The following is a 27874-nucleotide window of genomic DNA, read 5'->3' on the forward strand; positions in this document are numbered from 1 at the left end:
AACGTCCTGTAGAACCCATGAAATCCAGTCCACATGGTTTTAAGTTCTCAGTTGCCACGACTGATTTCAGTCATTTGGATTCAATAGAAGTCAGCATGTCTTCTATGAAAGCATGCCATGCACCGAAAATAGACGTTTTGTTTTAAAAATACAAAATAACTATTGTCCGGGCTGGTATGGATGACTTAAGCATCAATTTGCAATCTCTTCTATTCTCTATTCTGTTGTTTATGAAACACAGTGCTAGTGTGTGTGTGGGCTCCTTTCACACTGTTTCAGAAATCGCATATTAGGCCTAAAAACTGTCGTGAGATTTTTAGGCCTGTAGTGGTGAAGGCAGCTGATTCCTTGGGTATATCTACACAGGAAATATCCTAACCACTTAAACTCTCTATACTTAGTAAACTTGACCTGAGTTGGGCTCTGTCCTTGGTCTGGTCTCCCCCCCCCCCCTATATACACCAGCTTTGACGAAAATAGCTGATCTACAAGCTCACAACGCGTCGACGAGCTTGTGGATCGGCTATTTTCGGCAAATTTCCCCCCCAGAACAGTGATACTATATAGGGTTCAAGTGGTTAAATTAACAACAAGTACACTATTCTTTTACATGAGTGATTTTGCTTTCAGCTAAAGCATACGTCAACGGTACTCCACAGAGAAAGAAAGAAACGAGACTTTCTTTTTTTTTTTACTTGAGTCGAGGGGCCATAATTTAAACCTGTTGTTTTTATCATTCTCTGGCCGTTGCATGTCAGCTGTATTTCTGTCAACCCTTTCTAAAGCACTTCTTTATTTATTCCTCCCCGGGGTCACATTCATCACAGATTCTAATGTACAAATTGTAGGCTGCTTATGGCTGAGATATACATGCCTAAGTGCCGTATGAACAAAACATATGTTGCTGTCAAAACTAAAGGGATGTACAGATTGTCTTTATTACATCAAAAGCTATTCATATTTAAGTTTACCTAAAACCTTTTTTTTCAATCTATAGGATTATATCATATGAAATAACTCATGGAGTTGCAACAGATATAGACAGTGATCTTGATATTGTCAATGCATTGTGCCTCTTATCTGAGATCGCCCCCTTGTGGTCGTTGTACAGTACGACTATTGAAACAATACAGTTTACTGTAGATTAAAACTTCGGCAGAAATCATGTTTTTTGCAAAGTTTCCACATACTCAGTGATTGTTATTCCTTTTCCAGGATGTTAAACCAGGTGATGTAATGAACAAAAAGAACATGTGGGAGATAATTTCAGATACATCTGGAAGAACAGGGCAAAAGACTAGTGTGAGTATCCACACACACACACACACACACACACACACACACACACACACACACACACACACACACACACACACACACACACACACACACACACACACACACACACACACACACACACACACACACACACACACACACACACACACACACATAGTAATACACACAGTAGGTGAGTATTTAACATGTCTTTAATCTCTGTTTTAGGGTACACCCACTGGTAAAAAGTACAAATTTGTGGTAACCGGTCACGGAAAATATGAGAAGAAACCTGACGACAATGGAGAGGAATACCCTAACGGAAAATCTGGTAAGTATAGTGTGATGTGTTGTTGTTATTCATTAAACATCTGTTTATTGTTGACAGATGTATGAAAACGTGAATTTTTGAATGTGTGGGACTTAATTCTATTGCGTATGGTTTTATGCTCAACTTATCCACAAGAAATCATTATAAAACAGTTCATGTTTATTAGTGGCGCACTCCAATAAATTCTCACTAAGTCATTTCATATGGGCAAGTGCTGATTTCTATCCGGTTGTTGTATTAACATAAGTATGACTAAGACTTTTTTTTCTCGGAATTACCATTGAATGGCATTTAAATTAAATGCCCAGATTTATTATTTTCCATCAATTTGGCAACGATCAAAGACTTCTCCAATTCATTGTTTTGTACAACGCTGAAAAATTATTTGAGTAAAATTACCAGTCCTCTATTATAGTCTTAGTTTATATAAAAAATAGAAAATATGCTTAGTTCGTTTATTGCAGCATTTAACTAGACAAAAGCATTTTAAAGACAAAAACCTGGAAAACATGCAAGAAATGTTAAAGCACAAGGAGAAGTGAACAGTCCTGAAATGCTAAAAGCAGTGGTGGAAGAAGTACTCAGATATTTTACTAAAACAGTAGCAATACCACAATATAAAAATACTCTGTTACAAGTAAAAGGCCTGTTTTCAAAATGTTACTTGAGTAAAAGTACAAAAGTATTGGCATCAAAATATACCAAAAGGCACCAAAAGTAAAAGTACTAATGTTTGAAAATAGCCGATCTACAAGCTTGTAGATTGGCTATTTTCAAATAGCCGATGTATAAAATAGGGCTAAAGTGGTTAATGTATGTTTTATAATATAGTCATTTATGTCTGCAAAGTAACTAGTAACAGTAAAAGTAAAAGTTTTCAAATAATTGTAGTGGAGTAAAAGTACAATATTTGCCTCTGAGATGTAGTGGAGTAAAAGTAAAAGCAAATTGGAAATACTCTAGTAAAGTAAAAAGTAACTCAAAATTGTACTTAAGTACAGCACTTAAGTAAATGTACTTAGTTACTTTCCACCACTGGAAATGCTACAAGTATAGTATACCAAAATGTCCAAGACCGCTGTCAGTGTTTGAACCGTTTGAGTCCCTTAGTGCGATGTTTTTTTATTTATTTCAAGGACCCCCATAATAACTCTCAGAGTTACACACCCGTAAGGGGCCATTCATTTGGAACTCCCTCAAGGAAAAAAGCGGGGCTCGCAACTCACTTGTTGAATGCTCCAAAGGTTTTTTATTTGTGACAAACAGCAGACACGACGTTTCGACCCTTTCGGTCTTTTTCAAAGGAACCATGAGGGTACCTGGACCACACTTTGAGACCCCCACTGCCTTTAGTGGACAGCTGCCTGTTTGCAATAAGCTGCTTCACATGGTACAAAGCTCAACCTCAAGAACGTTATTAATCAACACCTATCATTTGACAGCCTGAAGTCCGTTCCGCGTAGCTACATGTAGCTCTTACTTCAAGGGTTCCCAAAATAATCATAATTGAACTGGGGAGCCAGGTCATTACATTTAGTTTGACTCGGTTCCACAGATGAATATTGTGAAAATAGCCGAACTACAAGCTCACAACGCCTCACACTGTGAGTGTGGGAACCACTGTCTTACTTTACCCTTGAGTAAACGACACATATCTGAAACTTCCTTTCCGTCCTACAACTCCAATGTCCTTCACTTGCTTCTTTCACTACTAGCGCCACTATACAACCTACTCATCTATGACATGTCATGTATTGTTACACCCCTTCATGAGCTTTTATCCCCAAAAAATCATTGCCAAAACCCTTAAGCTGCTCAAACATTTCAAGACAACCAGACGCAACAAAGTAACCTGCCAGCGCGTCGCAGTTTAGAGTCCCGACGGCCTTTTCTGCATGTCATTCTCCATCTCTCTCCCCATTTCCTGTCAAACTACTATCCTATCAATAAAAGCATTAAAAGCCCATAAATAAATCTAAAAAAAAAGAAAACCTGTCACTATACCTACAGTATGGATTGAATGTATTGCATCAAAAAGTAGCACCATCGTGAATATGGGAAATGTTGTTAAATGTATTGAAATAAAATCAAAACAGAGAAGAAAGATACTGTATATATATATTCAATTTTAGGTTTAAAACATCTATAGTATCTATAGTATTTATTTAAGCATTTCTGCATACCCCAAGCCAATTATAAAGCATTTACTGCATGTACTGATCTTACAGAATAACACATAATCTTTACTTTGAGCTTTGTTGCAGCGAGTATATCTGAATATAATCTATGTATCACAAAGGTTGAGTGCCATATAGTACAACACAGGAGTGCCAATGTTGTGCTATATAGTAGAACCTTGAATATATTATTGAAGAAAATTACATTTTGGTAATTGTTTTTTGCAAACAGCTGGCCTTTTGTTAGACTGCAGGTTAGGTTTTGTAAATAAAGTGGATGCATTCGGAGTGCTGATATCAGGGGATATTGGCACACATGAGAATGCCTCTCAGCCAGTCACAATGCAAGGTCATAGCTAGCTGTGGTATCAAATCAATGATCATCAAGAACACATAGCATAATGGCCTGGATTCATAATTGTCAGTATACCTATAATCATTATGACCAAAAATGTTCCACACTTGACAAAAGAGAAGCTCTGAAATTACTTAAAACATACGCTTTAATCTCATATACGGTGCCTAAATGACTTTAAGACAAATGTATCTTTCTATGAAGGTAATCCATAGAAACAAATTTGTGACAGCCAGACAACCAATCAATCATACAATCAGCACCCCAAATGCAACACAATGCATTTGTCAAGTATATAAATGTAATACCCAACTCCCTCTACGATACTGCCACAAATGTCATCCCTTTACACCAGACAAAAACACCAGACCTGTACATTGTGTTTTCACTATAGTATTTCTACACCTGTACATAAAACATTTAACTGAGTAAGCAATTTTCAATATTTTCAGCTCGTATACAAATGTCACATTTGACCTGGTTTAAGAAACGGTGAACCCTCTTGCTGTTTTGTTAAAGTCCTTAGGTTCCTCCTCCTTGTTTTTACGCCCAATCATACTCATCTCAAACACTGTGCTCATTTTCGTGAGTGGTCTCGACGATGCCTCTCTCAGCCTCTTGGCATCGAACCTCGGACTGAAAAGGAGCACGGGCAGACGATGAGCAAATGTCGGGATTTCTGTGTCTTTTGCCTCGTCTGGTTTCTCGGCTGGTTTCTCCTCCTTTGCATCTTTAGTTAATTCAATCTGGTGCATGATCTTTTCTTTGCTGGAAAACATCCCGAAGAGGACAGCCTCCCACATCTGTGGTGCCTTAGCGCCATCTGTGCTCAGTGTCTGATCCTTATCGGCAGATTTCTCACTTGGCTTCTGTTCATCCTTTTGACCTTTGCTCTGAACCGATTGGGCAGGCCCAGTCGGTTCTTTCGGAGGCTCTGCTTCTGGAAACATGGGTTCCTCTTGCTCCACAACCATGTGTTTCTTGAGGCGACCCCAGCCACTGAGTTTAGATTTAGCTCCCTTTGGCTTTAGAAGTGCTTTAAGAAGAGGCGCAGCTGCCAGGGGCGAGTCGTCCCCTTCCTTCTTTGCTGGTGCAGGCACGGCTGCCGGGGCTGAAGCATCTTTTTCATCTTTGACTATGTCTTTGTTGACTGTTGACTTGGCAAGTGCTTTAACAGGAGTTGAACCCTGAGCTGGTAGGGTTGGCGTTATTGGCTTTGAGTCTTCTGCCTTAGCACTGGTTACAAACGTAGGTTTTACTGACTCTTTTTGTTGAGAGGCACTAGTTTGTGTCTCTGTTTTAGCTACAGATTCTGCAGTCAGGGCTGTATCTTTGATTACAGGTTTTGATTTTACCATCAGAGGCACTTTGATGTCACTTTTGCTTACTGGAGCGGGCACAGGTTGCTTTGCTTCAGGTGTGGTCATCTTTGGTTTTAGGACTTGCTGAGTTGGTGTTGTAATCCTCTCTTCCTCAGGAGGTTTGATGTCCGGTTTCTCTGCTGTGGGAGATTTAACGCTTGGCATTTCTTGTAACATAGCTTGTTTTTCGGGTGTTTTTGCAACATGACTTGTTACTGGTCCTGCGGTTTTGGGGATATCTGAAGCTTGTGAAACAACAATGGTTGGAATCACCCCTGGGGTATCATCTACAGCTATTTCTTCGATTGTAAATACCTCAACCAAAGAATGTGCTTTCACAGGTTCTTTCTCGGTTTCATCCTCTTCTTGAGTTGGTGTCTTAGCCCTGGATATACCAAATGCTGGCGTAAAACTTTGGATTCCACCAAAAGCAACATATTCAGCTGGTGTCAAACCACGATATGCTGATTTTGAGGTTGGCGTTTTAGGTCTTTGAAAAGCTACAGGCGATGCCCCAGAGGGTAATGTTCCATAATATGGCGTCCTTGGTCTGTATCCTGTTGGTACCGCCATTGCAGGTTTTGGTGTGACATTTGTTGGAGTCTTAGGTCTTTGATATCCTGTTGGTACCACCACTGCAGGTTTTGGTGTTGGTACCACCACTGCAGGTTTTGGTGTGGCATTTGTTGGAGTCTTAGGTCTTTGATAAGCAGCCTGCAAGGGTGGGGTCTTTTCTTTTGTGAAATCGGTCACTTGAGCTTGCTGTTGAGCCGATTCTGGCTTGGAAATACTTCCTTGAGTTGATTCAACTGCAGACGGCGTGTCTGGTGCTATGTCTAAATGAATATCACCATTTACAGTAATTTTAGAATTTAATGTTGTTTTTGACTCTGTGCTTTTCACACTTTGGGAAGTTGATAAACCGGCGTGAGTGTAAACAGGCGTTGATGCTGTAGGTTGCTCTTTTTCTACCGTCACTGGTGACACTGCGAATAAAAGAGGGTTGGGTCTTGACACTTCAAAGACCGGTGTTGGAGCTCGGCTCCCAAAGGAAGGTGTCTTAGGCCGCCCGACTGGAGTTCTTGCTCTACCGTAGTCGTACGTAGGTGTTGTAGCCCTCTTCACATCAGATGTCACGGTCAAGGCTCTTTTGACTTCTGATGTAGGTGTTCTATTCCTGGGATCTGTGGCTGAGCTAGCAGTTTGACCTGTCAGCATCACACCTCTTTGGACGTCTGACGTCGTGATCACAATTTTTACTTCAGCTGTCGGAGTTATGGCTCTTATTACTTCCGATGTAGGCGTCTTACTTTGAGGTAAGGTACTTCCAATAGAGGTTAATCCAGTCATATCGTACACCTGTGGGGTGCCAGATGGCTCGTAATATGATGTGTTTGCAGTGTATATCCTAATCTGAGGAACGTCAAACATCGGTCTGGGCGATCTTGAAGTTTCAGTTGCTATAAACGTTGGACGAGGACTTTTAGGTTTCACAAGTGGCACTAACACCGTAAGAGGTTTCAGAAAAGTCTCACTGCCTGATGCAATGAAAGGACGGGGAAGTGGGCTTTTAGGTGCCATTTGTGAGGCAGGAGCCGGGGCTACTATTGTCACCTTAACAGCTGGCCTCGGTGCCGCCTCAAGCACAGATGTTGTGCTTGTAGCTGACCCTGGAAACGATGGGACTCCAATCACGTATGATTGCTGTACATGAGAGGACAGCGGGGTTACATGCTGGGGGAAAGCGGACGCCGGAGCAGGCACCGGCACCGGCGAGAACCTGGCGAATCCGGCACGTTGTGGATACGGTGATTGCACGTGTTGATACAGGGGCCTGACGGTGAAGCGTGGGGCCTGAGGATGTGTCCCTCCATAATATGGCGTCTCAGGAGTTCTGGGCGGGGTGGAGTGGTCACTGTGTTCCAGGTCAGGGCTTGCTTCGTTTACAGGGGAGAGACTTATGCGGAACGGGGCGGGAACGTGCGTTATCTGAGGGGCGGCTTTTTTCTTGGCGGATTTCTTGAGGAGTTTCTGAAGCCGGACATTGTCCTTGCCAGGCTTGGGCAGCAGAGGCGGAGGACGATACTGAGGGTATAGCAGGCTGGGCAGGGTGATGCTACTATAACTGACAGCCATGACCACTTCAGCCCCCCTGGAAGAGAAAAAAAAGCAAAATAAAAAACTGTAAGCCAGATGTTAGAAGATCTTACATTATATATCTTATGTTGTTCAGTTATTTCTGACCCAAGCTATCCGTCTAAAACGTTATAACTGTCACAGTAAACAGAAAAGCTGAATATTGACCTGACCATTAGTTAGATTAGATAACAGGTACTTTTTCATTTCAAGGGCCCTCAGTTTGATATGCATATGGACCGCCATTTTTATCAAATGTTTATCTCTGCAAAGTCACTCCTACAATTACAGATCATCACGGGTCAATTTGGTTCCTAAATATCAATCATTTTGCTTTGGGACCCCATGGAACCCAGTCAAGAGCACCTGGGGGTCCGCGGACGCCACGTTGAGAACCATTGAGTTAGAATCAGATCATAACAGTAAAGTGGTCATAACAGTAAATCTTTTAACATTTTTCTTTTTCTTTCCCTTTCAGACCTTTGCGAAGACGATTATTGAAGAGTTGCCTTCACGTCAGATGGTTTGAAGATGTGGCCCACCACCCAAATAAACCACATTTAGCCTATCATGACGTCTACAGTACCAGAAGCACCTCTTATGAAATGTTACATGGCTAAATCATTATTTCTGACACTTTCAGTGCAATGCTTAAAAAAAGAAGTTTTTTTTAGTTCTCTATAAACACACATCATTTTAAATAAACCATTTTCCAATTTCTTCAACAGTTTTCCAAACATATTTTGCTCCAAATGGTTTGTGCTGTGTGTGTGTGTATATATATATGACTGTGACTGTGACTGTGCTTCTTTTTTCACGGATTTTAAGTTGTTGTTTGTTTTTTGTTGTTGTGTGTGTTTTTTTTTACACCATTAACTGAAATGTCTGTTCATGCTGGTGTGTTACAAAGTGTCAAAAAGCAAAACAATCATTCTTTTACCAGTTGCCAATCGTGGAGGATTCATTCGTTGCTGTCGGGCAGAAACCTCTTATCTCCATATTTTATCTCCATTTGTATTTTTCGTAAATTAACGTATTAACTTGATCATACTACAGCGTCACACAAAAGTGGCAAAAGCAGCAGATCCACAAGCTGGAAAGGCGGCGCGAAGCGACGCGTTTTGAGCTTGTAGATCTGCTACTTTTGACATACGGTAGCAGATACTACTTCTGATCTTTGACATCTGCTAGATTTGGACATATGAGGTTTCCACCCTGACAGAGACAAAGTACCTTAAGTGCCATGTTCAAATATCATGCAAATGCCACTATTTTTTTCCCGCCTGTACAAATACATTCTGCCATTACTGCAGTTATGAGTGTTAAATTGATCTATCTTTTTTTACTATTTGTATTCATGCAACACAGACCTTCAAAACAATTATGGGTATTAGCAACAAAAGCCTAAGTAGAGAATATTACTTAGATTTCTGTTATTCTGCATAATCAATACACAAGCATGTAAACTTAATCTACACACACTGTATTTTGACTATCAAGTGTTGTTGTTTTCAGTGATGTGATCTGGTGCCTTCCAGCTATATTTATGCTACTAATACCTTAAATACCCAATTATTATTTCTGCTTTTATGTGTTTATAACTCCCCTTTCTTAAATAAATTAAAAGCATTTTCTACTTTCTGCATTGCTGTGTCATCTATGATGTTGTGCTTTGTTGATTTGTTTGTGTTTGCTCCTTAAAGGGCAAGAACACTTTAGTAGAGGTTTGTAGTTACCTTGCCATGATGTAACTCCAAAGACAAGTAATAACCAATAATTGCTTCATTGATTAGAAATTGATCATTCAAAATATGCTCCTCAATGACTTACATTGTACGGCAAAACAGCTCTCAAAGTCACTCTTTTAGCACATAAACGAACGCAAACAAAGCTGATTCAGACAATATAGTTTGTCTTTTAAATCAAAATGTCATCTTCCTGTTGATTTTACTATTTGAATATCCGGATCCGTAGATCCAGTCTGATGGAAGTTGACATTTTCATGTATATATATATATACATACACATTTGATGTTCTATATTGTCTGAATCAGCTGTTTGCGTTCGTTTACATGCTAAAAGAGTGACTTTGAGAGCTGTTTCACCGGCGTACATTTAAGTCAATGAGGAGCATATTTTGAATGATCAATTTCTAATCAATGGAGCAATTATGTTTGATTTCTTGCCCACCCCAGTTACATCATGGCAAAGGTAACTACACAACCCAAACCTCTACCAAAGTGCTCCTGCCCTTTAACTGAAAATTGGCACGCACGTATTACAACAAACAAAACTGCAAACAAAGCGGAAATATATACGTGCGCACACACACACACACACACACACACAGTGACCTAGCTGACCCTGGGTTCCTTGGCCCTAATTATAGGCTGATAGCCTGGAGATAAGGCTTGCCAGCCAGCCAGCCAATCACTTTGCTTGGTTTTTATTGAGGCCGCTTCATTACAAGCTGCAACACTTTTTCACGCAACAATAAATCAATTGCCCTACGATGTACAGTACGTCATAAATACTCCTTGGATAACAAATATTACATTTTTAGAGCTTTGCAGCTGTTTTACTGGTATCAGTTGGTAACTGGACCACCCGGCGGGTCAAGTTTCAGGGTTAAGCCTGATTTACACTTTGTCCGTACAACAGGGTTGCTTGCTGGAAATAGACGATCTGCAAGCTCACGACGCGTCACGGATGTGACGCGTCGTGAGCTTGCAGATCGGCTATTTCTGGCATTGCGACTCCGATGTACGACAACGTATAAATCGGGCATTACAGTTTAAATCATAGCGTGACAAGATCTATAGCCAGGCCTCCCTGACTGCTGAAGACCTGATCTAGAATGGACAGAACATGTGACCTTGTGGCAGTGGTGGAAGAAGTACTTATATTTTTCACTTGAGTAAAAGTATCAATACTGCAATGTAGAAATTACGAAGTAAAAGTCTGGAATTCAAAATGTACTTGAGTAAAAGTACAAAAGTATTGGCATCAAAATGTACTTAAAAGTACCAAAAGTAAAAGTACTCATTATGCAGAATGTCCCATTTCAAGTTTTCAAATGTATACTAATCTTTTGAAAATAGCCGATCTACAAGCTCACAACGCATTGTGAGCTTGTAGATCTGCTGTTTTCAAATGGCCGAAATGTAAATAGGGCTGAAGTGATTAATGTATGTTATGTAATAATAATCAAAATCTACAAAGTAACTAGTAACTAAAGTTTTCAAATAAATGCATTGGAGTAAAAGTACAATATTTGGATCCGAGATGTAGTGGAGTAGAAGTAAAAGCATTGGAAGTTGGAATCACTCAAGTAAAGTACAAATACCTCAAAAAGTAGAGTACTTAAGTAAAAGTACTAGTTACTTTCCACCACTGCCTTGTGGTATCACATCATTCTTTTAAAATAATCTGCTGTATCACAGGAAGGATAAGGATAAGGATAAACCATAATAGAAGAACCATAATAGTATAATATTAGCCATAATAGTATAATATTAGCAGTAATATGATATATAGCGCAATATTTTTTCTGAGGTCCATGTTCTGAGTTTAATATCTGTGTCACAGAAATATAGGCCAGCGTAGGGTCGTGTTTTAAAGGGCCCTTCACTTCCACATAGTAAGAAGACTGAAGGCTGAAGTGAACTCGCAGCCTGTGACACATGAGAAGAGCTCCTCCATTTAAGGCCGCGGTGGTAGGTTAGGTATTTGGAGCACCTCCAAGATGTGCAAGTTCAAAAGAGGAAAGGGTAATAATAGCCCCGGTAATAAGATGACTCAGGGCAACAATGGCCTCGGGTGTCACACCTTTGAGCAAATGGAATCCTCCACACAAAAAAAAAAAACATTCACATGCCGTGGATGCTGTAAGAAAGACAACATCCCTCCCTGATGACCTTCCATTCAATATCACAGGACTTACCAGGTAAAGCTTATTGCAGGATGGTACAAAACACTCCGGAGAGGGAGGGTCCCCTTGAGGCGGCAGGAGAGAAAACGTATTGAAAATAAAACACTTAAAATCAAATAAAAATATAAATATCAAGTCTTGTCTGTGGTATTTTTTGCTCTAATTTCTTTTCATTGTCTCTGGTATTTTTTGCTCTAATTTCTTTTCATTATTGTAAAATAATATCTAATAATAAGCAAACCAAACACAATGGATTCTTAATCAAGTCATAATTTATGTGCAGTTTTATTCAAACGTGTTTTTTTAATCAACGGCAACAGAACGTAACGTGGAATGTAAAGCTCATAAAGTGATGGTTTTATGTTGCACTGAATCTCTCCTATATAGCTTTCCAAAGACATGACAAATAGCTATAGAGGTTCAATGGGGCGGGCTGCATGCGGGGCTCTGCCGTTCCACACCTGTCGCTTCCCTGCCAATCGCATAAACACACGACCTCACACGGCTAATATACATAAAGACAAAACAGTGAATTTGTGCTGTGTTTACCTGTGTGATTTGCTGCTTTGTGGGGGGGTCGGCTGGCCGGCTGCTTGCCTGCTAGTCCCAGCCCGGAGTGTGTCAGAGCGGGAGGCTCATGTTGAGCTCCAACTATACTGTACCCCCTTCCTGCAAATGGAAGGAACGGTCTCCATGGCAAGGTCCAAAAATAAAGTCTGAGCCCTTTGCTCAGAATTGCTCCCGTCGTGTGACAGCAGCACAGCGACCCCTCGGTTCGAGGCAGGGGGTGGCCACCACCACCATGACACCCTCAGATATCATCAGCTCACCCTGGGGTGGGTGGGTGGCCTGTGTCTCGCTGGCGCCCCCTGGAGACAAGTATGAGCCCGTTCAAGATTCTTTGAGACTGTCAGGAGCAGTCGTGGAAGAAGTACTCCGATATTTTTACTCAAGTAAAAGTAGCAATACCACAATGTAGAAATACGCTGTTTGTGTAAAAGGCCTGTGTTCAAAATGTTACTTGAGTAAAAGTACAAAAGTATTCATATCAAAATATGCTTAAAAGTACCAAAAGTAAAAGTACTAAAATGTTTGAAAATAGCAGATCTACAAGCTCGTTGTGAGCTTGTAGATCGGCTATTTTCAAATAGCCTATGAATAAAATAGGGCTAAAGTGGTTAATGTATGTTTTATAGTATAATAATTCATATCTGCAAAGTAACTACTGTAGTAACTAAAGTTTTCAAATAATTGTACTGTAGTGTAGGCAAAAGATATTTGCCTCTGAGATGTAGTGGAGTAGAAGTAAAAGTACTGAAAATTGGAAATACACCACTAAAGTAAAAAAAAATACCTCACAGTACTTGAGTACATGTACTTAGTTGCTTTCCACCACTGGTCAGGAGGACCCCAAGCGTTGGTTCACCGCAGCTGCAGAACGTATGAACAGAGCCTGTGGATAAATTGGTCCCACCCAACCCCCTCTCTCTGGAAACTGTCCCATGTAAATTAGTAACGCCGGAGCAGACTTAGAATACCACTGCAAGAAGCAAGAAGAGAGAGACATTGGTAACACAGAAGAGCCTCTAGTCTAGTAGCACAGAGGTTTTTTGATTGATTGAATACTTTACTAGTCAGAAATGTAAACAGCGCGTGGCAGAGAAGACATTATAAGGCTAAAAGAATAAGTCCTGGGGACTTGTTTCCAGTGGTGGAAAAAGTACTCAAATGTTTTATTTTAAGTAAAAGTATCAATACTACAATGTAGAAATACTCTGTTACAAGTGGCCTAAAAGTCAGGAATTCAAAATGTACTCGAGTAAAAGTACAAAATTATTGGTATCAAAATGTACCTAAAGTACCAAAAGTGGAAAGTACTCATTATGCAGAGGGTCCCATTTCCCAAGTTTTCAAATGTATAAAATGTATAAATAGCAGATCTACAAGCTCACAATGCGTCGCATTGTGATGCATTGTGAGCTTGTAGATCGTCTATTTTCAAATGGCCGAAGTGTATAGGGCCGAAGTGGGTAATGTATGTTTTGTAATAATAATGAAAATCTACAAAGTAACTAGTAACTAAAGTTGTCAAATAATTGTAGTGGCGTACAAGTATAATATTTGCCTCTGAGATGTAGTGGAGTAGAAGTAAAATAAATAAAATAGGAAATACTGCAGTAAAGTAAAAAACTTGAGTACTTGAGTAAATGTACTTAATTACTTTACACCACTGGTTGTTTCGATTGTGGTCCTATGTATTCAATTCTTCAACATATCATAATAACACAATAATACATGTCAACACTGTACAAAATAGATGGGAAAATTACATTGACCTCCCCTTGCGGTTCTCCTGATGATGTTTTTTTCCAGGCCCATTTGGAAAGAAACCAGTGTTACGCATCCTTTAATGCAGTGGTTCTCAAACTTTTTCATGTCAAGGACCCCCAAATTGACACTTCTTAGCCCGCAGACCCCCATTTGAAAAGATGTGCCATGCAGGGACCCCCATAAGAGAAGATTTTTTACGGCTCTAGCAGTGATTCTCAACCATTCTAATTTCAAGGACCCCCAGTTTGACATGCATTAGGCTGCGGACCCCCATTTAATGCCATTTCTATCTCTGGGACCCCAATTTATATTGTGAAATCAATGTTAATGTAACTCTGAGAGTGTACAAATGGAATTGGTTTCTAACCATCCACCATTTAGCTGAGGACCCCCTGGAACTCCCTCAAGGACCCCTGGGGTCCCCGGACCCCACTTTGAGAACCAATGCTTTAATGGATTGGTGTCAAGGCATTCCACACTTTGGTGGCAGAGCAGTAGAATGAGAATTGCACCATGTTTGTTCTAAATTTGGGTGGTGCCAGATCATGGTTGTTGCTCCCTCTAGTGTTGTGGCTGTGGGTGTCACTCACTAAATGGAGAAGTAGTCCGTAGGTTATTAGAGGCAAAGAGATGTTCTGATCCCAAAAGTTCTTTGAATGAAAACATAAAGCATAGTCTTTTATTTACAAACGTGCAAAAAGTCACATGGTGAAAATAAAGTGACACAGAGAGTGGACGTTTCGGTCCTCGGACCATCATCAACACAGTTGTCAGTGTGTGAGCCTGTTTTGTTGTTTATGGTCTTTCATGCTGGCCTCTCACACCTGTCTTCAGCCCTTTAGTAAGCCTTGAGTTTATTTATAGAGTGCAAGCTTTTCTATCTTTTTGACCAATTATATTAAAAACATGCACCGTAATTTAAAACTGCTCAGACCAATGTTGCATACTGTGTAAACACGCACATGCACACGCACACTCTCACACACACACACACAGACACACAGACACACACACACACACACACAGACAGACACACAGACAGACAGACAGACAGGCAGACACAAACAGTTTAAACGATGACTCCTGTGAAAACACAAGATGACTCATCAGTACACAAACATTTGGGGCAAAGATACAACTCAGGTTCCTGTCCTGCTTTGACCGTGGCATACATTATGTTTCTGCATCTCCTACACCTCTATGACGTTGCAAAGATAACAACTCAGGTTTCTGTCCTCCTATGACCGTCACCATACATTATGTTTATGAATCTCCTACACCTTCTATGATGGCTTCCCTGATGTTTGTGTCTCGCAGCTCTAAGACCCTTGGGAAAATTTTGCTGGCCTAATGCAGTGGCAAAAATAGCAAAGGCTCCCAACTTGAGCCTCCGACCATACCACAGGGTCTATCCATCTCCTTATTGAGCTGCCAAGGGCTAAGACGCTAGACGTCCCCCCCTACAGGCCACGCCTCCCAGCAGCTCCTTGGCCAATAGGGAGCCTGGCTGGATTGGGTTTCAGTATAACAGATAGGACATAATCAGAGCGGTAAGTTTACAGAACCCAACAGTCCTCAGACCTCAGTCTCGGCCATCAGGGAGCTCACGTCTTTTCACCCTTTTTCTGAGGTAAGAGTAATTGAGAGAGAGTGCGACTGAGAATGAATGAGTGAGAGAGAATGGCTAAGGCAAAACAACTAAGCTCAAGTACAATGTTAAGAGCCCCTGCCCGGCCCAGCAGCTGAATTCCACGTGTGTAAAAAAAACATTGCCACGGCCTTGGATCATTCTGCTTAAAAGCAGAAGCTGCTCCACTATTGTTTTAAGGTGAAGGGGTATGATGGACCCAGCATGGGAACACGGTTGTTGAATTATCGAAAGGAACAGCCTTGTTGCAGTCAAATCGTGCTCATTGATAAGGACTTTTGGTTGAATATGAGCGTGTGTGTGTGTGTGTGTGTGTGTGTGTGTGTGTGTGTGTGTGTGTGTGTGTGTGTGTGTGTGTGTGTGTGTGTGTGCGGTTTTGTGCTGGTTATGACACCTTTGACATTGCTGTCAAAAAAGATGAAAGTGATCTTGTTTTGTACTTTGATAAATTGGACGTGGCATCAGATTTCAATCACCCCGCTGTGTGTCATAAGTGTGGGATTTACAGATAAGTGAGGTTTACAGCTATGCAGCGGAGACAAGATGTTGTTTAATTTAATTATGTGACAGCTAAGAACAGTAGTAGTGCTACAGCATGCATTTGGATATTGCGTTTTCCTTTCAATTTGTTTCCTGGTTAATTGGTTAATTGATAATTGGCTGTATGGTTATTAAATTAACCTGAGGATGGGTGTGGCATGGTTGGCATGCCGTTGGGATAAACAAATATACACATAGGCTCAGCATCTGATATACAGTCAACACACTGTAGCCTCTTATTCACAGCCACCATTCATAGCCACATGATACAATGAGGACATTTGACTGATATTTGAAAGATTTTGAAAAACAATTTAAAGGAGCACGATTTCAAAAAGAAAAAAAAACTTTTATTTTCTAAATAATTCTTTAAATTACTGCTTTTCATTGTTTTGTTTACATTTGGTTTTTTTTTACCTTGAAAGGAAGTCAATAGTATCATATTAGTATCATCATACCATCATGGGGGTCTGAAAAAGAACATGATTGAAAGGCCCAAGTGAGAGAGAGATGCCCAGATAAGGACAGCCAGGACACTTGGAATTATGGAAACTATTCCAAGAGAAAGAACCTGATCTGCATCATCTGTGCATCTATTGAAACTGGATCCTGGGCCCCGTCCTGGAGACATCTGCAGCTGTCATGTTTGGAAATAGTTCTGATGTGAGAAGTCTTCGTCAGGCTCTCACACTAATGAGGCTAATGGGTTACCCATGCAAGCCTCTCACCCTTTATAAATATACATTCTGGTGATGAACATTTCAATAGCAATTACATTTTTAAATTCGAATGATTTTAAACACTATACCATTCATTTTCAAAGACATCCAAATTAAAAAATAAATAAAACATCTAAAATGTAATGCAACCGGGGACCTGCTATAGAAGAAAGCAGGTAAATGCTGTTAAAGAACCTATACTAGAGAACGCCATGTCCTCAAAGCTAAACCTCTTTAACACCCTTCATTAACAAATGGAAACATGGGGTGGGTTGGGAGCACGACCTTTCCAATGACCCCTGCTTTTTTATGTACAGCTAAATGAATCTCACGCCCTGGTGGCAGAGAGAGAGAGAGAGGCCTTTGGCACAAAACTATGTTTGGTCGTCTTCTCACTTAACAGCTGACAAGCGGATTCGGGTTCAGGGTTCAAATTTCTGTCGAATACTTGAATCTAATTCTAATTATAAAGTCAGATGTTTCTTTCATCTCTTTAATGCGTGAGCATCATCATTGCCGATGACAGCAACACTTCAAATTAAAACTCTCTGAACTTAAATATATGTACTTTAAAAAATGGTTTAGACCACCGGGTGGGGTTAAGGGGGCACTTGGGGAGTGTGGGGGGCATTTTAGATGTTTGCAACTTAATCCTGTGCTATAAATAGTGTGACTTAAAGTGTCTCCTCTCTTTTGCCCTCTCTTGTGTGCAGGTTTAAATCGTTGTCATCATGTCTGACGCAGAAGATGTGTAAGTATATAATATATACATGTATTTTTAATCCAAAAAGAATGCTGAAATGTGTCCTTTCACAATTCATTATTGGCGAGTAGTTTTGACTGTTTTCTAAATATCTCTTTCTTTCTTTCTTTCTTTCTTTTTGTCTTACAGTGGGGGTAAGTACATTATTTGATATTATTACTGACCTTCAAAGAGGTAGTGCAGATACATTCTCAATGTACCAAAAACAAAACAAAAAAAAGAGTTGTGACATCAAAATGTTAACCAAAATGTTGCCTTAACTGATTTCCCGATCCCCCGTATAGAATTAAGTGGCACTGGATAAATAATTGTTCCAGGTTTGGCTTGACTCCCCTGAGATTCAAGACGTGCCAAATACTGCACTGTTGCTGCAGCACATATCCAATACACGCTGGATGTGAGACAGCCTTCACACTCTATTTGCATGGATGCAGGCACCGACATTGACAACAGCACGGTGGCATTTTGCCGCCTGAGGCAAAAACATCACAAGTGACAGCTGGTCAGGCATAAATTAAGATGCGCTGGTCTGTTGGCAACACGGTCCTGCTTATCTGTGGCACTGCAACTGCACAGGTCTCCTTAGCTGAACTTTTATATGAGAAGGAATTGCACTAAAGCTATCCTACGATACTTTAGTCAATTCACAATTATACTACTTACAGAAATACTTACAGAAATGTGAACTCAGTGAATCAGTTGAGGAGGACTGTATTATGAATGCTTAGCATGGATGCCAGCTGCACCCACATTTTTGCAGTATTATTCTGCATCAAAATTGGGTACAGATGAGATCTTTTGATCATTGCTGTTTTGCTCCTTTCTCTTTCTGACCAAAATGAAGAGTTCGATGGTAAGAAACAACATGCAAACTTCAGATGATAACGCTCATGTCGTCTATAATAACTAATTTTTTCGGTCATTATCCTTCATCGTGATTGTTAGATACGTAGTCGTCTTTGTGGCATGCCGGTCAACACTAACTCAAGAAAATAAGAATTAAGGAAAGAAGAAAAAACTACAGACTATAGGCCTACTGTATGTCTCTCTATTTCCTTTATGTGTTGATGTGCCACTGCGTATGGCCAGTTGATGTAGCAGTCCTGCCATCTTTAAAGACAAATCTGGAGTTTTCCTCATTGTCATACCAACCCTCAGCATAGCCATTTCAGTCAAAACAGTCCATCATAAATGTCCATCACTCATTTGACCTTTTCCTCCCTTTTTAACCTGCTTGCTCTCTCATTCGCTTTAGCGCCGCCTGGTGGCCATTTCTGTGAAACAACTTGCTCTCTTAGCAACAAAAAAAACACCACCTCATCTCTTCTTAAAAAACACCACCTCATCTCTTCTTCCTTATCAGTTCTTCCAACTTACCACCCCTTCCTTCCTCCCCCACTATCCTCTCCCACCTCTTCTTCTTCACTTCATCTTCTTTATCCCCATGCTTCCATTAACCCTTTCATCGCCCTTCCTCTCCCTGGTTACTCGCTGCATGTCGCGGTGCAGCCGTGGAGGAGGTAGTAGAGGAAGTTGAGGTGGCCCCTGAGGCGGCCCCAGAGCCTGAGCCTGAGGCAGCCCCAGAGCCTGAGCCTGAGCCAGAGGCTGAGCCTGAGCCTGAGCCTGAGCCAGAGCCTGCGCCAGCGCCCGCCCCAGTGGTAGTGGCAGCGCCAGAGCCAGAGGCAGAAGAAGGTATGTGGCATGATGGGGGTATTCTCTCATCTCATCACCCTCCAGCAGCAGCAGCACCATTTAAACGTTGGCTATTCAGAAATAGCAGATATACAAGTTCGCGACCACATCTGCTAGGAGCCATTTGTAGAATCGGCCTCAGGTGGGTCTTACCTGAGGCCGATTCTACAAATGCCTTCTAAATCAGTAGAATCACTTTCAAGATGTTTCAAATGTGTTCCAAAATAGCAGATGTACAAGCGAGTGTGAGCTTGTATATCTGCTATTTTTGAATAGCCAACAATCTAAAACACAGACACAGATGCTTTCCTGGTTTTAATGGGTTAACCAACCACACCTCCACTCTTCTGTACCCACATCTACAACTAAGCTGTACCTTCCCTTCACTGCTGGCCAGATTAAAGATGGCTGACGATAGTGTTTCTCTCTCGACAACAAAAACAACAAAGCGCCAATTTGCCTCACTTTAGTTTTGCACGTCTTTTTTTTTTTCTATCTTCAGATGCACTGCTAACCTGAAAGTTTGTGTCTCTTAAGTTTGTGACTTAAGAGACACAAATCGTGATGAATGTATATATCGAGTTCCCAATCTGACATTTTGAGTAGCAAATGCAGTTGTTTAATGCAATTTCTAGCATTTCAGAACTGAACTCAAAATGCATGTCTGCCAACATTTGCCAAAAATACAAAAATAAGTAACTCATTTGCTGTTAAAGTTTGTGTGCAGCTGTCACACACTGTAACTAAAGAAAATTGTGATTGGGCTTCCATTTTATTGGGCCAAAATTAAAGATGCTAACAAAAGTGATGCTAAAGGCACTCGTTGGATGCACATTTAATTTCTCACTTTTGATATCTGATGTTAGTCATTCAGTGTTAATGATGATATGTCAGCGTATCAAAGGCTTGCTAATGTTATCATTTCATGTCTCCTTAAAGGAGACATGAAAACTGCTATGCTCCAAGGATCATTTTGTTAGCAAAGAAATTAAGCTTTTGGAATGTGATCTTTTGTTTGTTTCTTCTCAATGGGCATAACTGTTCCATAATAGAAGAATGATACTTTGATGAGCCATTGAATATTTTAAGTATATTACAGTCTCAAAATTTAAATATCCTATTATCTACTCATTACTATTTAATAATTACATTTTCTCTATTATTACTTTACAATCCTTATTTCATCAAAGTATCATTGATCAAACACTGAAGAGGGACTAGCACTAAAGCCATAGTGTGCGCTAGAGAAGAAACCATAGCGAACATGCAGCTCTCGCTGCCATGCTAATGCTGTTCATTCTGCTCTTATTTTCGATGCTTGCTGCATGCAGAGGCCATTGAAGAGGAAGGTATGTTGATTGAAACTTTGATGAATTTGGTGTGTTCATTCTGGTTTGGACAGACTCTGTTGTGTCTGTTGTTTCTGGTCTGTACTGTGGTGAGGAGAGAATATCTGCTCTGCTGGGCACAAAATGTCTGTCCAAGATTATATACTGTCTGTTATTTGGCTACACTTTGAGGTCAAATTACCACAATAGGATATCAATACATTTATTTATTTATTTAGTAGTTTCCAATGGAAGTTAGTTTGACAAAAGCGGAGAAGAAGGGTGAAAGAATAATGCTAACAATTCCTGCGTCTCGCGCCTATGCCGTAGTAGCGCTGCCGCGCCAATAACCACAAGAAAGCTCTCCCTCTCATGACTTATTGCTTAACTATAAAACTTTTGCATGGCATGGTGTCACCAAAACATTTTCCAAAAATAGAAATATGTTACCTTGCCTGTGAAGCAGGCTTTGGGGTCAAGCCAAAAACATGATACATTTTTTCTTCTTTTTTTTTTACCCATTTTTTTGTTTTACGTTTTAACCACTTTCAACACACAAACATTTTCAAACCTTTTCTAAATTATTTCAAAAAAATTGCCGCGATGATGAAGCGCATTGTGAGCTTTTAGATCTTAGATCTAGTATTTTTGGGAAAAGTTTGGAAAATCTTTGAAAATGTGCACCTATAATGACATGCTCCAAATACTGCCCCCAGTTACAATAGCGGCCAAGACACCACAGTTTTAATTTACTGTGTCAGCAAGATGTTTTTCTAAATGTCATATTTGTTTGTGTTTAACTGTGAAGTTTTGATCATGTTTGATTATTTTTCTGACCCTAAACTTTCAATTGAAAGCCAGGCAACAATTTGTATTATCTAATTTTAACATCTCGTGTTTAACTTATAGTAGTAACAGAAATCTGGATTTTAATTCACATCATGCCTGAGACATATTTGCCTAGAAATTAAGTGATTTTCTTCAAACAATCGAGTGTGCATCTCTAACCCAGTAACGTGTACTTGTTCCCCTTCTTCATTTCTTAATGAACAGACGAGAAGCCCAAGTTCAAGTAAGTTACCTTCTCATGTAACCACGAATTGAAATGATTTCCCCCACACATTTCAATCTGATGTCATTTTCCATTACCGCTGCTTTCGTCAATGTATTCATGGTGAAACATCGATATATTTCATTTCCCATAGGGCCCCTAAGCTTCCCGAAGGTGACGCAGTGAACTTTGATGTGAGTAGACCTCAGAGGGCTATTCACCTTATTCTTGGCCCTTCTCCAGGGCAGTGCCAGGACAGTTTTTCTCTGTGTGCTATTCAATATCTGTTCACGTCCTCCCTAGTAGGCTACTGTAGGCATAATGATGGTAATACGCAGTGTTGCCAGATTTTGCAAGACTTTGTAGATCTGCTATTTTCAAAACAATATTGTAAAAAAAAAGTTAAATATGAATTGAATATGTTTTAAACATTTTAACAACACAAATCTTTAGAAGAACAAGAGACCAAAGTCGCTTATAATAAACAGATATGGCAACAGTGGTAAACACAAAACCACTTTGATATGAGGCTCCGCACCCCCCCCCTACTCCCCTATGTTAGAGCGGAAACGGTGGGCATGGCCAGGAATAAGGTGAATATTAGTGAAACCTGTGTTTTGCAACTGGATTGTCTGGGATCTCCCGGGCCTTGGTGATGGTGGTGATGGTGTGTGTGTGTCTTTGTGGTTAAAATGCTCCTCTGCCTCTGGTCTGTGGCCCTACAGGACATCCAGAAGAAGCGCATGGGAAAGGACCTGCAGGAGCTGCAGGGCCTGATCGATGCTCACTTTGAGTGCAGGAAGAAGGAGGAGGAGGAGCTGATCGCTCTCAAGGACAGAATCGTGAGTTTCAGTTTGTTGTGTCACTCTGGGAGTGTGGATTAAAGGAGTCAAATTCAAAAAATAGAAAAAGAAGCTCTTTCGAGCTTGTACATCTGCTACTTTTGAGGCTTTTGTGTGACGCTGTAGTATGATCAAGTAGGGCGTTAGTTTATAGAAAAACAATTAAAGAATTCAGATTTGTTTATGGTTGGTTGACTATTTTCTGCGAATGTTTTCGCAGATAAAAAGATTACGGATACTAGGGTTTAAGTGGTTAACAAACTATTCTGCAACACTTTTCTCTGTCTGTCTGCAGGAGAAGCGTAGGGCAGAGAGAGCCGAGCAGCAGAGAATCCGCTCCGAGAAGGACAAGGAGCGCCAGGCCAGACGTGAGGTTCGTATCGTTCTGTGCGGCTGTGTGCTTCTTGAATACAGGAGTGTACAGAATACAGGAGGTGTACTTGTTCTTCAGACTGATGTTGTGCTGACCAAGTTATGTTCCTGTTGTGCTTCCTGAATACAGGACGAGAGGCGCGCGAGGGAGGAGGCTGATTCCCAGAAGAAGGCTAATGAGGATGCCAAGAAGAAGTCCGCCCTGACCAGCATGGGCAGTGCCAGCAGCCATCTCCAGAGGGTCAGTATCTATCTATCTGTGCAGCCATGCTGGAGACATGCTGGAGACATGCTGGAGACATGCTGGAGACATGTTGACACTCCGAGGCTCCTACCGGAGCCGCCGCCGGTCATCAAATTATTGTCTTAGGAATGCGACAAAAACAAAGAAAATCTCCACAAATTCAAGTCTCCACAGGGTGTGTAATCGATAGGGAAAAGAAGTCATTTGAATTATCCCTTTAAGTTTAATTATGACACCACATAAAAAAAAAATTGTGTGAAATATTTTCTTTCACATCAGGATATAATGATCATTAGAGCAACAACCCCACCTATCTCCCAAACTCCCTCCCCCAGAGTTAGGAGTTAGAAAGAATGTAGAATTACGTGCAGGATGTAATCTGTATATAGATGTGAGGGGGACTTAATTTAACTGACTAAACTGTATTTGAATATTTACATTTTAAAATAAAATAAAACTCTCTCTCACACTTATGTCAGTGTGAAAGGTTGCCTATACCCCTGCCGTAAAGACTCTAAAGTGTAGAGGCGTTCCATGCAATAGAACGTTGCTTTAACATAATCACCCCTCTTTCCACAGGCCGACCAGAAGAGAGGTGGAAAGAAAGAGACTGAGAGAGAGAAGAAGAAGAAGATCTTGGCAGCCAGACGCAAGGCGGTCAACATTGACCATCTCAATGAGGATAAGCTGAAGTAAGTGTGGTGTGAATATTGGTCACTTATACCAATAATTACTGCTGGTTCACATTATGGTTATGTTATTTATATTAGTTTTTTAGCATGAGTTCAAATGCTAATAATGTTATTTAGATAGCACGCTGTTTAGACGGATGCTATAGGTTTGAAGTTTACCCGATATTCTAGTTACTTTAAGCATATATTTGCATTGAGACATTTTTAACTTACATGATGGCATTTCCTCCTCCAGGGAGAAGATCAAGGAGCTGCATGACTGGATGGTCACCCTGGAATCTGAGAAGTTCGACCACATGGAGAGGCAGAAGAGGCAGAAGTATGAGGTGGGTGTTCCATCCAAGGTGCTGCACAGAAGATAAAACATAGTATTATATATATATGTTATATGATATCCATGATCACATTCTGTGCCCTTTGTATAATCTTACTGTGTTTTTTTTTTCAATTTCATGAGCCGAGCCAATATGGCTGCATGGCTCTGTAAAACCATCCTCCTATTCATAGAAGTTTGAGGTGTTTCCTGAGGTTTTTTTCCAAGTGGACTTTGACCAGCAGGTGGCGATGATGAGGATGGTAATGGGTTGCCATAGTGACAGGATGGGACAATGGAGGACCTCCACCCAGATCTAAATGCTAAACGTTCCACCAGAGATTGATAGACTATACATTTCTTTCTTTCTTTGTTTCTTTCTTTCTTTCTTTCTGAGTCTTTTTTCTCTTATCGTGGGGGAAAGCTTTCGCTGAAAATAGCCGATCGACAAGCTCACAACGCTTCACAGCTTGACGTGTTGTGAGCTTGTCAATCGACTATTTTCCGCAAATGTTTTCCCCAGAATACGGATGCTCGGGTTTAAATGGAAAACAAACCATTACACATTTTTTTTAAATAACATTCACATTCACCCGTATAGATGAACGTATAGATATGAACATAGACATAATGCTTTTACAATGTCCTTCAGGTGACAACCCTGCGTAAGAGAGTGGAGGAGCTCAGTAAATAGTAAGTAAAAGATGGAGCAAATGTGGTTCAAAACAGCACAGCTCCGTCCGGAACGTCTCGCTCTCTCTCTCTCTCTCTCGCTGCAGTGCATGATGCTCTGCCGCCCCGTAGCATGACCAAGAATGGAGCAAAAAAAAAAACACAGAAGACCCAGGAAGGAGCAAAGCTCTGCTGCATCTAAACTGTTCTTGCACCCTTTCCACTGGCACTCTGGGAAATCAAGTTTGGCCACATAACTAAGACAATATAGAATGACCTCAACATTGGGCAGGCAGTCCACCAAATTTCAGTAGGTTTTCACCCATTAAAACCGGGAACGCAACGACTTGAACCATTATTTTATACTTTTGGCCATTCAAAAATAGCAGATATACAAGCTCATAGCGCGGCACCGAGTGCCACGCTATGAGCTTGTAGATCTGCTACTTTTGAGAAATCATGAACATTTGTGCAAATCTTTGAATATATATATATTTTAAAGCAAACATTTTTAACTTAAATCTTTGCTTCTGGGGGTCCCTGGAACAAAACATTTTCAGATGGGGGTCGACGGGCAAATACATATATTGTTGGAGGTCCCTGACATGAAAGGATTTGAGAACCACTGATATTAAAGCAACATAAGTGTTTCAGAAAACTGTTAGGATTTAGAAGACATTTGACAGGACCTAATTCAGGAAATCTCTATATTACTGTATATTATGTCCACACTTGGTTTCCCATGATGCCTTTTTAGCTAATAGCCACCGCTAGCACAAGGAGCTGCTTCCACCCCCAGAAAGGAGAGCCGGGCTCCTGCAACAAGGTAAAGCTTCAGCTTGGCGCTGTGTTTAAAAACGCTGCTGTGTTGTTTCCAGGTCATCACAACGAGGAAACGCATCGATGAGATGGCGAAGCAGTAAGTATTGTATAGCCTCTAAAGCTGTCAGGTATCTATCATACTAGGGCTGGACAATATGGACAATATCAAATATCACAATATTTTTTTCATCAAATGCTGTAGGCCTATACCTCGATGTTGATATTGTGACGACTATATCGTATTGTGATGTGTTGTGATTGTGATTTTATTTGTTTAATCTTTCAAATATTCTCAAAAATACTGGAAATGGAGCATCTACAAGCAGCTTGGAGATCAGCTGTTTTCAGTATTGTTTGAAAGTATAAATAAGGTTTTGAGTGATTAAAATCATGAAAAGACAACACTTATTTCATATTATGATAAGAAAATCATCAATATCAATATATGGATATGATATTGATATATTGCCCAGTCCTTGTATCACCCCCCCCCCATTCGCCCACACAGATAGCAGCATGGAAATGCAGTTGTATTTAATGTCATTACCTTGCAGTTAGTTAAAGCACCTTTAACTACTACATGTCTAATGATCATTACAGTATATCCCACATCCATAACCAGGCAACCAGCCAGGACATAACTGTCAAAGTCACTCAGGACAGTTCATGTCAGTTTATATCAGTTTCATGTCCGTTTTATGGCATGAAATGACATAACACTCCCCTATAGGTGTTGACTCATTCTGACAGGCTGCACACTCAAGCAATCTGGAGGAATGAGTCAAAAGTGTAATTTAAGACCCAACAAAGCACACAAACAGCATTTGTAATGAACCACCGTCATGTACTGTAGGCCCACTGTAGTCCACATAGCAAAGGGTTTACTCACAGCGTCAAAGCCATAACATCCACTTTAGACCATATAGACTATAACTTTCCCATACATACACTAACACCACCACCAGAAGGGATTTATAGGCCTATATAGTCTGACTCAAGATGGATGAGACTTTGGAATATCTGGATGACAACAAAGAGGTACAGTACTTCAACTGTCCTCGGTCCTGTCCTTTTCGCATCACAATCGTGATCGGTGATGTGAACGAGACCTAGTCTACATAATGTATGTTGTATTGTGTTGTGTGTCATCTGTTCATGAGCAAAGTAAACACATGAAAAGAGCTTGATCTTAATTTGCAATGCAGTCATTGCTGTATCAATATCACACCCTGTCATGTGTTTCTTTGCTCTCTATATGTCGCTTTTTCCTAATATCTCTGTTGTTTGTGTGTCATGATGACGTGTCACAAAAGAAGAATTGGGTTTTCTCCACTATCTGAGCAAATATTACATGAATCTTTCAAATTAATGTTGATAATGAACAATTTGACTATGCATTCCACTGGGAATTGCTTATACAGACTCATGTATATTGTTATAATCATGAAAAATATTATTATTGAATATGAAACCATTATTTGGCCCAGCATCAATAGCATAGTGCTAGTAGGCCTACACCGTCCCCTTCTTTACACCTGTGGACTGCAGGAAGGAGAAGGGCTAATATTAGACTGGTATTAGATCCATTTCAGGCCAAATACCAGCTAACACTAGAAGGCTCTGAACTCTGAACCATGCAGGGTTCATAATGGGCGATATGATTCATGGAATAAATGGTCTCCTCTTATCCCTTCATGGTTACTCTGTTTCCATCTTAAAAGGTAAGTCAGGTAAGTGATGCATGTCGAACGCAGAAGTTCATCTGCCTCCATAATCTCTTTTTTTGAGTGGTTTTGTGTGATTTGATTGGTTGACATATTCTAAACTGTGGCGACAACAACTCTGACAACGATCTCTTCAGATATTCATTCATAAATAATACAACGATGAAGTCTGTCTGCAACAGATCTCACCCGTTTCTTCTTCTTTTCTCCTCTTTTTTAACGCATTGTAGCTCCAAGAAGGGAGCTGCCACCCGCCGCAGGAAGTAAACGCCGGTCCCGTCGTAACTGCTTGGAAGCCCCACATTACCATCGTAACTGTTACCCCGGACACACGACGCCTAAAAAGATGCAACGCACGCTTTATGGCAAAGGTGTTGGATCAGACATTAGTACCACTGAGCCGAGCCTTTTGTATCACTCATTGTTTGTGTTACATCCCCTAAGGAGCCATTAAGCATGCTGTTGTAGGAATTTCCGCCCTTCCCCCGCTTCGCCTTGGGCTGTTGTTGGTTCTCAAATATTTTTGTAAATAAACAAAGTGTGACACTTCAA

At 40.6% G+C, this 27874-nt stretch overlaps 3 protein-coding genes across 5 annotated transcripts in view; 2 read left to right on the forward strand and 1 right to left on the reverse strand.

Annotated features, from left to right (window-relative positions):
* lsp1a (lymphocyte specific protein 1 a) overlaps nucleotides 1-9258 on the forward strand; it is a 63047-nt gene extending 53789 nt beyond the window's left edge. For both annotated transcript variants that reach the window (XM_080438420.1, XM_080438421.1), the window contains 3 exons: nucleotides 1216-1302; nucleotides 1507-1609; nucleotides 8117-9258. In XM_080438420.1, the coding sequence (XP_080294546.1) occupies nucleotides 1216-1302; nucleotides 1507-1609; nucleotides 8117-8139 (213 nt within the window). In that variant the 3' untranslated portion in view covers nucleotides 8140-9258. The remainder of the gene's footprint in view (nucleotides 1-1215; nucleotides 1303-1506; nucleotides 1610-8116) is intronic.
* prr33 (proline rich 33) lies at nucleotides 4272-12354 on the reverse strand. Of its 2 annotated transcripts, XM_080438416.1 has the most exons (4): nucleotides 12119-12352; nucleotides 11582-11634; nucleotides 9993-10116; nucleotides 4272-7654 (listed from the first exon to the last, which is right to left on the reverse strand). In XM_080438416.1, the coding sequence occupies exon 4, from the start codon at nucleotides 7636-7638 to the stop codon at nucleotides 4624-4626; it is 3015 nt and encodes a 1004-aa protein (XP_080294542.1). In that variant the 5' UTR covers nucleotides 7639-7654; nucleotides 9993-10116; nucleotides 11582-11634; nucleotides 12119-12352; the 3' UTR covers nucleotides 4272-4623. The 2 variants fall into 2 exon arrangements, with proteins under 2 accessions (XP_080294542.1, XP_080294541.1); XM_080438415.1 differs by lacking the exon at nucleotides 9993-10116 and having other exon boundaries at nucleotides 4272-7652; nucleotides 11581-11634; nucleotides 12119-12354.
* Nucleotides 11602-27874, forward strand: tnnt3a (troponin T type 3a (skeletal, fast); the record flags this gene model as incomplete). The annotated part of the gene is made up of 14 exons (XM_080437259.1): nucleotides 11602-11657; nucleotides 12325-12405; nucleotides 17521-17558; nucleotides 19029-19262; nucleotides 20594-20611; nucleotides 21644-21662; nucleotides 21796-21835; nucleotides 22367-22483; nucleotides 22779-22856; nucleotides 22986-23096; nucleotides 23679-23791; nucleotides 24027-24117; nucleotides 24757-24797; nucleotides 27553-27874. The coding sequence occupies 14 exons, from the start codon at nucleotides 11602-11604 to the stop codon at nucleotides 27587-27589; spliced, it is 1074 nt and encodes a 357-aa protein (XP_080293385.1). The 3' UTR covers nucleotides 27590-27874.

This window comes from Gymnoscopelus braueri (assembly GCF_963280865.1).
Source record: "Gymnoscopelus braueri genome assembly, chromosome: 9".
Classification (NCBI taxonomy): Eukaryota; Metazoa; Chordata; class Actinopteri; order Myctophiformes; family Myctophidae; genus Gymnoscopelus; species Gymnoscopelus braueri.